This window comes from Carettochelys insculpta, chromosome 10 (genome assembly GCF_033958435.1).
Source record: "Carettochelys insculpta isolate YL-2023 chromosome 10, ASM3395843v1, whole genome shotgun sequence".
In the NCBI taxonomy this organism is placed as follows: Eukaryota; Metazoa; Chordata; order Testudines; family Carettochelyidae; genus Carettochelys; species Carettochelys insculpta.
The window spans coordinates 39,078,828-39,090,598 of NC_134146.1; the positions used below are offsets into that span (position 1 = coordinate 39,078,828).

At 42.2% G+C, this 11,771-nt stretch overlaps 1 protein-coding gene across 1 annotated transcript in view; it reads right to left on the reverse strand.

The window, feature by feature from the left end:
- Window positions 1-1,917, reverse strand: part of SPATA16 (spermatogenesis associated 16) — a 127,561-nt gene extending 125,644 nt beyond the window's left edge. Inside the window, exon 1 of the mRNA XM_075004443.1 lies at window positions 1,303-1,917. Within this exon, the coding sequence (XP_074860544.1) occupies window positions 1,303-1,917 (615 nt within the window). The remainder of the gene's footprint in view (window positions 1-1,302) is intronic.
- Window positions 1,918-11,771: the final 9,854 nt, after the last annotated feature.

Genomic DNA, 11,771 nt, shown 5'->3' on the forward strand with positions numbered 1-11,771 from the left:
AGGAATTTGGGAAGTGAGTCTTTGCTCACGAAAGCTCATGCTCAAAACTTTTCTGTTAGTCTATAAGGTGCCACAGGATCTTCGGTGCTATTACAGATCCAGACTAACACGGCTACCCCTCTGATACTAGGAATTTGGGGTACTTTAATTCTGTGAACTTGATTTTCAGAAAATGCAGTGCATCCACCCTCTGAAGACGAGATTCCTTTAAAGATACTTCCATGTGGAAAACTGAGAATAGACACTCAAATTCATCTCAGTCTTGAAAACCTTAACCAAGACCTTATTTCTTTTGGCCGTTTCTACACAGGCCACTTTCTTTGGAAGCGGCATGCTAATACATGGAGCAAAAGATGCTAATGAGGCATGGATGCAAATTCCCCGCACCTCATTAGGATAACGTCACATAATTTGGAGTTCAGAAGACCATTCTTCTGGACTCAAAAAAGCCGTGTAGAAGCGCGGCCCCGGGAGCAGGGGGGCGCTTCCAAAAGCAAGTCCTCCTTCTGGAGGCTCCTTCTTCCCAAAAATTTTTGGGAAGAAGTGGCCTCCGGAAGAAGGACTTCCTTCTGGAAGCTTCCCCAGGGCCGCACTTCTACATGGCGTTTTGGATGGGCTGGGTGGCAGCCATTATGCAAATGAAGCACTGAATATTCATATCGGGGCACCTTTTGCATTTTCAAATGGCCATAATTTACATACCCCTTCCAAAAGGGAGAGGTACTGCAGTCACAGCCAGAATGAGGTTTACCAATTTTGAAATAAAGCCAACCACTATTTGGTTGTGTTGTGTAGATTCTAGGATAGTTATTGTGAAATTATGGCTGTTATTTCAGAATAACTATGCTGGGTAGACCTACCCCCAAGTAAATGACTTGCTTGAGATAACATTGTGGCAAAGTATGGACTTGAACCCAGGTCTTAGAGAGGCTCATGCCCTGACCACATTCTTCCTTTCAGTGGGATACAGGATTAAATAAAGTGATAAAGGAGTAATGGATTTATCCTAGCAGTCATTGTTCCGCCTCATACAGTATATTGCAGTACATTGGGGTTCAGTTAACATCACAAATCACTTGAGCTTTGTTGTATTTGTTATGCCTCATAAATCCCATAGTTTATTTATATCTCTTCGTTTGCAGATTTGACATGAAATCACATCTCAAGATTCTGATGAAACCGTACGTACACTTGAGTTGTGTGGCCATTGCTCATTATGATGTTATCAGAACCACTCAGAGCAATCACAGCCATGTGTTTCATAATTGTCTATCATTAATCTATACTGTTTTAATCTCATACCTCAAGTGCTGTTCTGAACTGCCCTGCTGCTACTGCATACTTCTTTTGTCTATAGCAAGCACTGGCATCTTTTAAGGCAACCTGAAGCCATTTGTCAATCTGTGGCAGAAGGCTGAGATGAGGTGCACTCAGAGAGTCTACTCTTTCAACATCTCGACACATTGGTTGTGTGCTGGTAGATGCCGTGGACCCAATGAACTCATATGTAATATCCTCCTCATCAGCGTAGACCAACTTTATTTCCACATCCATTAGGCTTTTCAGAGGAATATGAGGAAGAGGCATGGTGGCTAACTGATTATCAAGCTCTAACATTCTTGCCTCTTTTTTCACAGCTGGCTTTTCTTCGCTTTCTAATTTACATTTAAATCCTGCTCGGTCTAAATCATCGCTTTGTTTTTCCTTGCCATTCTTTGCCATTTTTATTCTCTCCACTGCATCTTCTACTGCACTTTCTCCACGGTGCTTTTCCACCTCTTGCAGTGGGTCTGGAAGATCATTCAGTGTGTTAGTTGCTGTAGTTGGCTCCTTATTAGCATCAGCTTGAGAAGCAGTTTCATTTTGGCACACCTTGTTTAGGATGTTCCCCAAACCCCCGTGGCTTGTTGACTGCATGACTTGTTGATGAAAGTAAAACGTCCTGTAAGAAAATGTGGGAAGGTTTAGAATTCTAAACTGCTGCAAAATAAACAATGCCAATAAGCAAAGTATTTAGCACATCTCTTGCTGGCACCATTACCAATCAACGGGCACCTGTAGTTAGCACATAGCTTATCAGAGAGAGTACAGTTACTCTGTGCATATGGCAATACAGTGCATGTCTTACATGCTCTTGGCAAAGTGCATCTTTTTAATGGTGACAACAGCGTCTCTTTATCTTATATAGAGGGCGTGCAAAAACGTGCAGCTTTCATGGACTAGATTGCAGTGAGATGAACTTTGTCTTTGTGATAAAAATCTAGCTTTAGATTGTTATTAGAGTTAGACAAAAGTCCTTTGGCTTAATCCTCAGCCCCTTCAGTGGAAGCTACAAGTGCAACAGGAGTGGGAGAGTCAGGTTCTTCACCTCAGGAGGGGTCATCTGTGACTGATTGACTCACAAAGCACACTTCCATGGACTGCCCAAGGTCATCTTAAGAGATAACCATTACTTGATCTTCTGGCATTCAGCTAATGAGCACTGAGGGGTGCTTGACAAAAAGCTTAGCAGTGAGTGCATTAGAGAAGGTCCTAACTGCAGATTTCCAAGATGGATCCTCATGTGAGCCAAGCCTGAGATCACTCACATTGAGGCTGATGGCTCAGATCCATCTCATGTTCAGACCCATCTCATCCCATGTTCAGACTCATCTCCACAGGGTATCCTGAATTTTGGGCATATATTGCTGTTAAAAACACTAAAGCCAAAGGGCTCAGGTCTCTACTCCATTTTGATGGAGTTTCAGAGGCATCAAACCAGCATAACAGAATGCAGAATCAGGCTCAGTCTTTACCGCTGAATTATTTTTTTCAGAAGGGACAGGTGGCCTGAAACATATTACAAAGCTGACTCCTCACTCACGTAATGGACTTCATATTCAAAAGAAATTTCCCATTCACAGCTGCCTCTTCTGAACTCAGTCTAGAAGAGTAGGAGGCAGAAGAAATTGCTTTCATTTTTTAATTTATTATGAGAATCTTAATTGGAATAGATTTAATGGCATCTGTCTTTCAGAATGGCTTGTTAAGCAGAAAGATTTGGCCTCTAACCTCACTTTAAAGTTCAACTACTGCACATTCACCATCACTTTAAAGTGCTTGCATACAAGTACACATTGTACAAATGCTAGTTACAAAATAGATGTAATGCTGTATCTGGGAAAAACCAGATGTTTAAATATTACACAAAGCAAACTTTTTCACCTTTGGTAAAGGTCTCCTCTGAGTACCGCAAGTCTTATTGCAGGCACTGCAAATGCAGCCATGGAGACCGTCACACAGTAATTCATCAGATTAATTGTTTAGGGCAACAGGCATTTGACAATATGAGAGGAAAGTTAGAAAGAGAAAAGGGAGCAGAGCAAACAGGTAGAGGCATTCTAGCCTCTATGAGACCATGTTTGTTTTCTGTCAGTCACAATGTGAAATAGGGTGTCCAAACCTCTGCCATGCTATGACCTGCCTGATCACCATAGGCCCACTTGCATCTAGCTGGGATCTAACTGGGACCCCTCCCCCATTTCACAGGATAGTCACAACCCACAGACTTCACTTCCCAACCTCCAGGCTGAGAAATCTGTTTTTGAAAACGCCCGTGCAGAAAAAGCCTGTGAAGCCTCTACAGTTACTACAGAGGTGGGGAACAGTATGTTAGGGTCCAATTGCCTCATTTAAGGGATTGCAAAGGCCCTCTCCTGCAGGTATTAATTGAAACAGATGTTAACTTTCTCTGTGTTATGACATACACAGTGTTTTTGTAAGACACCTGCACAATGACCTGGCATTGTGATTGCTCAATGTGGTCTGACATTTTAGATTCAGGATGAAATTCTCAATAGTGATGTGATTTAGGAGCTTGGGTCCCACTGATTTTTCCCAAGGGCAAGGCACAAGAAGGGCCAGCTCCCCTGGCCCTGGGGTCGCTAAGGAAGGAGAGGAAACTCCTCTGGCCCTAAGGATACAGTGCAGGCACAGAGTGCCCCATCAGAAGCCTCCAATTTTCATTCCTGCTCATGCTTTCGACTTTCAATGAGACCTAAGTTACTTTTGAAAATGGGACTTAGGACTCTTCATCAAAGTGTTTTGAAATGTTGCCTTAAATATCTAGCATAATACTGTATGTACAGTGCTGAGGTTTGTTGGAGCATTCAAGAATTACTCTGTTGTGTCCCTCAAAAACTTACAAAGACAAGTTCAATGGAAGTTTTTATAGTGGGTGCAATGGGAGCAGGATCAGGTCACCACAGGGTGGGCAGGCACCTGGTTTTCAACCAGAATACCCAGTTGAAAAGGGATCCTGGAGGCTCCAGTCAGCATTGCCAACCGGGCCACTAAATGTCTGGACAGTGATGCAGTGGGACTAAGGCAGGCTCCCTACCTGCTCTGACTCTGCACAGCTCCTGAGAAACAGCCGGCAGACCCTAGGAGGGCCAGGGAGCTTTTGCATGCTGCCCTAGCCCTGAGCACCAGTTCTGCAGCTCCCATTGACTAGGAACCACAGTGAATAAAAGCTATTGGGGCTGCACCTGTGTGCATGGCAGCATGTGGAGCCACCCTGACTCCTCTGCCTAGGGGCTGCAGGGACTGGCTGGCTGATTCCCAGGAGCTACCTTAGGTAAACACTGCCAGCACCCTGCACCCCATCCTGCACAACAACCCGCCATCCCAATCCTGAGTCCCTTCCTGTGCTTCAAACCCCTCAGCCCCAGCCTGGAACCCCTCCAGAACTCTGCACCCGTCTGGCCCAGCCCAGAACCCTTCCTGCATCCCACACTCCTCAGGCCCAGACCCATCCCAGATTTTGCATCCCCGTGAGCATCAACCTTCTTCCCCAGAACCAAGGCCCTTCCCATACCCAAATGTGCACCCAGAGTCTGCACTCTGAAACTCTGAAGCCCTTGGTTCCAGTGCAAAGCCTTCTCCTGCACCCCACCCCTCATCTCAGGCCCTGTCCCAGAGCTATAGCCCTCAACCCTCCCCACAGCCCAATCCCTGGCCCCAGCCTGGTGAAAGTGAGGGAAGGGTAGGGAGGTAGAGTGAGGGGAGATGGAGCCTGGGGGAAAGGAGACGTGGGTCATGACCCTGGGGAAAGGTGGAGGGACGGGAGGAAGGGGGTTTGTGCTATGAGCAAATTGTAACCTTAGGCCACAGGAACTATCTTCATGAGCAAAGTTTAAAATAATTAAGCATGAAAGTATCGCCCACAACCCTGTATCTTATAGACTGATGTTTTTGCATTCACTGGTGGGAGATTTTGCCACTTTGAATGGTATCTGAACTGAGCACTGATGTATCAGATAGACCTACACTACCAGCCTCTCATCCAATTGTATTTTTGTGTGTTTAACTTGATTAATATGATGTTAAGCTGTACTACGGAAGCATGTTATAACTCAGCTGGGTTACACTTTAATCATTGCCTCAATAAAGAACACTTTTAGGAAAAAGCTATTAGAAAATCACTATCTTTGTCAGATAAGTATTTTCCTGACAGACTTTTTGTTAAAAAGCCTATTTTTCATTTTGAAACAGTTTACTGCCAAATGAGGTTCCTTACAGTGGCAAGCAATCTAAAACACAACTCTGGCAACTCTCAGAGAAATGATTAGTATTAAAAAGAAAAATATGCTAAAATGCCTATAATGCATCAGTGTGGACGTAGAGGGGCAACTCACCATCCTTTCAGGAGGACACCTATTCTAAATTTACTTAGTGACCGTCAAGAATGAACTTATTTGTGGTATGCAACCACATATAGCTTTCTGTGTATTTGGAGTTCCTTCTTTCTTACACAAATATTACAATTCACAGAACTGCCAGGTACCACAACATATCATTTTTTTTTAGCTTTTTTAGTGATAGATTCAGCAGCTTTCATATGGAATGGTCTCCATTTTTAAAAGTGTACCTTTATCCTGAAGAAATTTTATATCACATAAGTTATCTCTGAAATCTTCTAATTTTAGCTCATGGATTGTTCTGCTAAGAACAATCATTCAGCTAAGATTGTTCAGCTAAGAAAGCCCTACTAAGGACAAGTAGTCTACCTAGTAGACTTCATTCAATGCACCAGTTGTGCTCCTCAGGCGTTATTATTCTATAGCTAGTTAGGTTCTGTCTTCAACATCCTCTTTTGTCATCTGTCATCAGAAGAAAAACAGCAATGTGCAGCTAAATTATACTGGCACTTTGGATGGCACCTGTTGTTAAGATCTTCCGCCACTTCTCAAGTGACCCCATTAGCTTCCTCAGAATTTAAACAAAAACGTTTTTAGCTCATGTACTTACAAAGAACTCTTTCCAAACATGAAATGACACAGTACTCTCTTTCTGCCTCTGCAGACAGATACAATGAGCTAAATTCACATTGATTTACACAGAATTACATCAAAGATCTATTTGGCTCAGCTGCTCTGACAGAACTGTGAATTACACTTTGTCATGGAAAGTAACAGAGAGGTAGCAGAGTTAGTCTGTACTCCAATAAAACAAAACATCAAAAATGTAGCACTTTAAAGACTAGCAAAAGGATTTACTTTGTGATGAGCTTTTGTGGGACAGACCCACTTCTTCAGCTCGATCTCATTTTCAATACAGACTGACATTTATAAGTACAGAGGACCAAAAAAAAAAAATTGCAATAGAAACTGACACAGGAGGATGAGGGACATGGGTAGAAGGAGGGAGGCTCTGAAGCAGGTGAGAAGTTTGGCCACAATCTGGCAAAGCTGTTAACCACGAAGTTAACTTTCAGCACTTGTGTAGTTCCATTGAAGACAATTAGACTCTTGACAGACCTACAGCTAAGCCCCTGCTTATGTGCTGTGCAGGATCAGGTCATAAGCCATGACACTGCAGGATCTAGCTCCTAAAGAGGATAGCATTAAAATGACGCTATTAACCGCAACAGTGGTATTAATATGAGTCAACTTTACCTAACAAACAGAGCTGGGAAAAAAATTTCCAGGAATAGATTCAGTCAGAGTTGGTAACTCTGCTGAGCAGTAGGGTTGACAGTCCTTCACATTTGATTTGGAGTTTCCCAGAATCAACAGTAACAAATCTCTGGGACTTTGCAAATGAACTTTCTAGAGGAGAATACTTTAGTGACGTGACACCTGGATATATTCTAACTGAAACTTATTTGCACATTTATACTAGTCATAAACAACATGCAGACAATTCCATTTGGTCCCATTGGTATGTATGCTATTGTCATACCAACAGTTCAATGATCTATATTTCAATTCTCCAGAGTGGGTGAAGATATATAATATTATTTTAAAACATAACCAAAGTCCACCCACCTGCACCAAATAGGCCACTAGATAAATTTCCACTATGATAACTGCATTTGTACCAGATTCAAGATATCCTGATCAGTCCAAAAAGTAAGTGCATACCAGATTTGTCAATTAAAACTAATGCAAGATGTATCTATGCCAAATTTACAGATGGATTTTGAGTGTGTGCGCAGACAGCAATTACAATGAGATTTGAACTGGAGATTTTTCCAGTTGACATTTCAATGGGATGACTTCTTAATCACTTCCTTTGTTGCTAAAAACCATAAAAATTTGGACTTTCTATCGGTGACAAAGGTTGACACCTTCTTAGCAGCTCATAAAAGTGAATCTCTCACAATCAGGCTTCAGACTTTTTAAAGATTCTAGCCATTTCTCTAGGCAATGAACCAGCCTAGTTCTTTTATCTCACTATTTTTATTGTTTGAAAGCCTGAGTCACATCTGATCTTTTTTATTTTTAGTTTTCATTTGGAAAAAAAACCTTTAATGTATTTTTGAGGTATTCTATTTCTTCATGGTAGACATAAGTAATAGCTCATTCTGTGCAAAATCAGAACTCCTTACATCTCTCTTGCTGTGATAAGGGCACACTTGCCATTATTACAGCTGCATTGTCTATGCTGCTGCAGTCAAGTTTTGTCAGCACCTCCACTATAAACTACTATTTTCACTCACTATATTTAACTAGTTGTAAAAATGAAACAAACCAAAATTGTGCTCTCAGCTAAAACTTGGCATGGAGAATGGTAATTTTTCGGGGAAGTTTGCAGAGTTAGCCAGAGGTCTCCCATTGCTCTTTGAGGCTTGGAGTATCATTTATCATATGTTTCTATAGCACCTAGCACAATGTGCTCTGACCTATTTGGCCTGTAGGCACCATCAGAATATAAATGTTAAATAATAATTAATGAGACAATGTGAGTGAAGCAGTATCTTTTATTTGACCAACTCCTGTTGAATGAAACACACTTTTGAGCTAAAAGAGCTCTTCCTCTGGTCTGGGAAGAGGACGAGCTATGTGCAGCTCAAACTTTTGTCTTTCAGGAGCCAAAGTTGGTACAAAAAAAGTATTAGCTTACCTACCTTGTTTCTCTAATATCCTGGTACTGACACAGGTACAAGAACACTTCACAGAGAAATACTTTATGTTCATATCAATAAGACAGCTAAGTCTAGGCACTGTGGTATGGAGAGGTTTATGCTCTAAACTGCTCAGGATAACAAATGTCCAAGTCAGCCATTTTGATAAAACTGATTATGAAAGTCAGCAAAAGTTGAAGTAAATTAGTCCAGATTGTTTGGGTTAAAAGAACTTGGATAAAGGGCCTCCAAGGCTCCTGGTACAGTCATGGGGTGGCAGGGCAATGAAGTGAAAGAGTCTAGCAATGAGAGGAAATGTTTGTAGCTGTGATAATTGAAAAGTGTTTTGTCTGACTCAGTGTTAGCAGTAGGAGGATGCTGTACATACTTGGACATTGTTACCTGGGATCATAGCACTGGGATTCATGGGATGGAAAAGGTGAGCTTTACTCATGGCTGTCATATCCACTGTCTGATGGGACCCCACAAGAATCATAGACCTGTAGGACTAGAAGGGACCTTAATAGGTCATCTAGTTCAGTTCCCTGCACAGTGGCAGGCTTCAGTATTACCTAGACCAGGTGTGGGAAACCTAAGACTCACAGGCTGCTTGCCTTGAACCATCCTGTGAGGCTCAGGGCTTGCCCCCACAATAGGATGAGCAGGGTCTGGTGTTCCAGCCATGTGGAGAGGGGCACAGCATAGGGTACAGCTGCCAGTGCCAGCTCCCCACTGCAGAGGTGTGGGGAAGTCTGGCAGAGGGAAGGAAGCAGCTCTGCATGCTGAAGGGAGCAGTGTATAGAGCTATGTAGAGCTAATAGTGCCCTGTGGGAACTGTACCAGGTGGGTACCCTATCTTCAACCCCTTCCATAACTTCTTTCCTTCCCAAACCCCACTCCCCACTCCATCGGCTCCTGCATCTCTTTCCCACCCAGACCAGACCCCACCCCCACCCCCCACACCTCACACCTGCACCTTCCTTTCTTCCCAGACCTGCACCCCCACACACTCCTGCACCTACCTTCTTCCCAGACCCCCTCATCCAGAACACTCCTGTACCTGGGAGTGCAGTGACTCTACCCAGATCCAGGACCCCTATCCCAACCCATACCTTGGCATCCGCCCCACATGGAACCCTTTTTTCATTTTTGGCCCTGCCCCAGGGCATTGGGGGTCCCTCACAAAATCTACTAGCTCTCCTTCCTCAGAAGAATTCATTCAGACCAAGGGGTAAGCCCTGAGCCTCAGTGCCCACTCCCATGTGGCTGGAGCTTGAGGGGTGTAATGTGTCTTTTTTTTTGCTTCTCATTTGACGGTCACATTTGTATGGGGTTTTTTCCTTCTCACTTTTGGGTCAGGTCAGTGAGAGTTTTTCATAATTTGCTTCTCACTGGTGTGTGGTCCCCAAATGATTTTTCTGTGGGTCAGTGGACACCATCTCAAAAATGGTTCTCCACCCCTGTCCTAGAGTATTCCGAGGAGGTGTTTGTCTAAACTGTTCTTGAAAACCTCCAGTGACAAAGATTCTACAACCTCCTTGGGGAATTTACAGTTAGAAAGATTTTCTAACGTCTAACCTAAAGCTTGATTTCTTCAACTGAAGTCCATTAATTCTTGACCTGTCTTCAATCGTTAAGAAAAACAAGGTATTATTCTCCTCTTTATAACGAACTTTTACATCCTTGAAGACTGCTATCATACCCCTAGTTACTTTTCTTTTCTCTAGACTAAACAAACCCATTTTAATCATTTTTTGTGGTAAATTATGTTTTCTAGACCATTAAACATTTTGTTGACCCTCTGTAGATCTTCTCCAATTGGTCTACCTTTTTTTCCCAAAGTAGCGTCCAGAACTGGACAGCATAGTTTCTGAAACTCTGAGGCCTCATTAGGTTTCTTGTGTTTTCCTTAGAACACTCTTGCTAACAAGAGTATTACATTATTTTTGCAAGGGTATTACATTTCGACTCCTATTTAGTGATTCACTATAAGAGTGTTTCTCAACTTTTTTTAATTGTAAAGTACCCCCACACTTTTCCCACATACCAATAAGGGTACTTGTGACACTGGTTGAGAAACAGGGTCCTAAGGTAATCTGAGGTCTTGAAGCAAGTGACATTCAACCTTTCCAGATTACTGTACCCTTTTCAGGAGTCAGATTTGTTTTGTATACCACCAAGTTACACCTCATGTAAAAACTGCTTACTCACAAAAACATGCAAAAGTATCACAGAAGTCTACTACTGAAAACTTGCTGACTTTCTACCATCTTATTACCACATAAATGAACTGGAGTAGAAATATTGTATTTACTTTCCAGTGGAAAGCATATGAAGCGGTAGAAATAAGTCACTGTCTGAATGAACTTTTAGATTGTACTGAATTTATTAGTGTTTTTTATGTAGCCTGTTGTAAAACTAGGCAACTATCTGGAGGAGATGATGTACCCCCTGGAAGACCTCGATGTATCCCCAAGTGTAAACATATCCCTGGTTGAGAAACACTGCATTATAACCTTGTTTGTAGGCAGGCATTTCCAATTTTTATTTGTGCAATTAATTATTCTTTCCTAAGTGTAGTATTTTGTATTTCTCCTTACTGAATTTAGTACTGTTTAGTTCAGAGCATTTCTTCAGTTAATCAAGATCATTTTGAAGTTTAAATACTCTTGTTCAAAGCACTCCAATCCCTCCCATCTTGGTATCATCCACAAACTTTATTTGTTTATTCTCTATGCCATTATCAAAATAATTTATGAAGATATTGACTAGATCTGAGACAGGATAGAGTCCTGCAGGTTTCCACGCAATATGCCCTTCCATCTTGATTGTGAATCATTAATTATTCTGAGTATGCTTTTCCAAGCAGTAGTGCAAACTGCAGAAATCCTCAGAAATTAATACAACTAAATTTACATTTATTTAGCTCTTGCCAGCTAATGGTAAAGAGAATAAGTGACAATTTCACTTCTTCTCTTCAAATTGTAGGAACTGTGGAAGGGTGTTTCTCACTTTATCTACTAATAGAAGACTTTCATCAAAAAGGAATGGAGTAAACACTGCTTAACTACAGGAGAAAGAAAAGAGGCCACAATGGCTGTGTCTACACGTGCCCCAAACTTCGAAATGGCCATGCTAATGAAGCGCTGAATATGCATTTCAGCGCTTCATTAGTAAACTTCGAAATGGCCATTTGCATGGCCATTTCGAAGTTTGGGGCACGTGTAGACGTAGCCAATGAGTGCATCCTAGCATTGCATGACGATGTCTTCCTATCAGCACAAAGTCCAGCATTGTCAGGTCAGTATTATGCCTGAGTGGGATTTGAGGCCAGGCCTACCTTTCCAGAATGTTCCAGCAGTTCAGCAAAGCAGGAGCAGCAGTA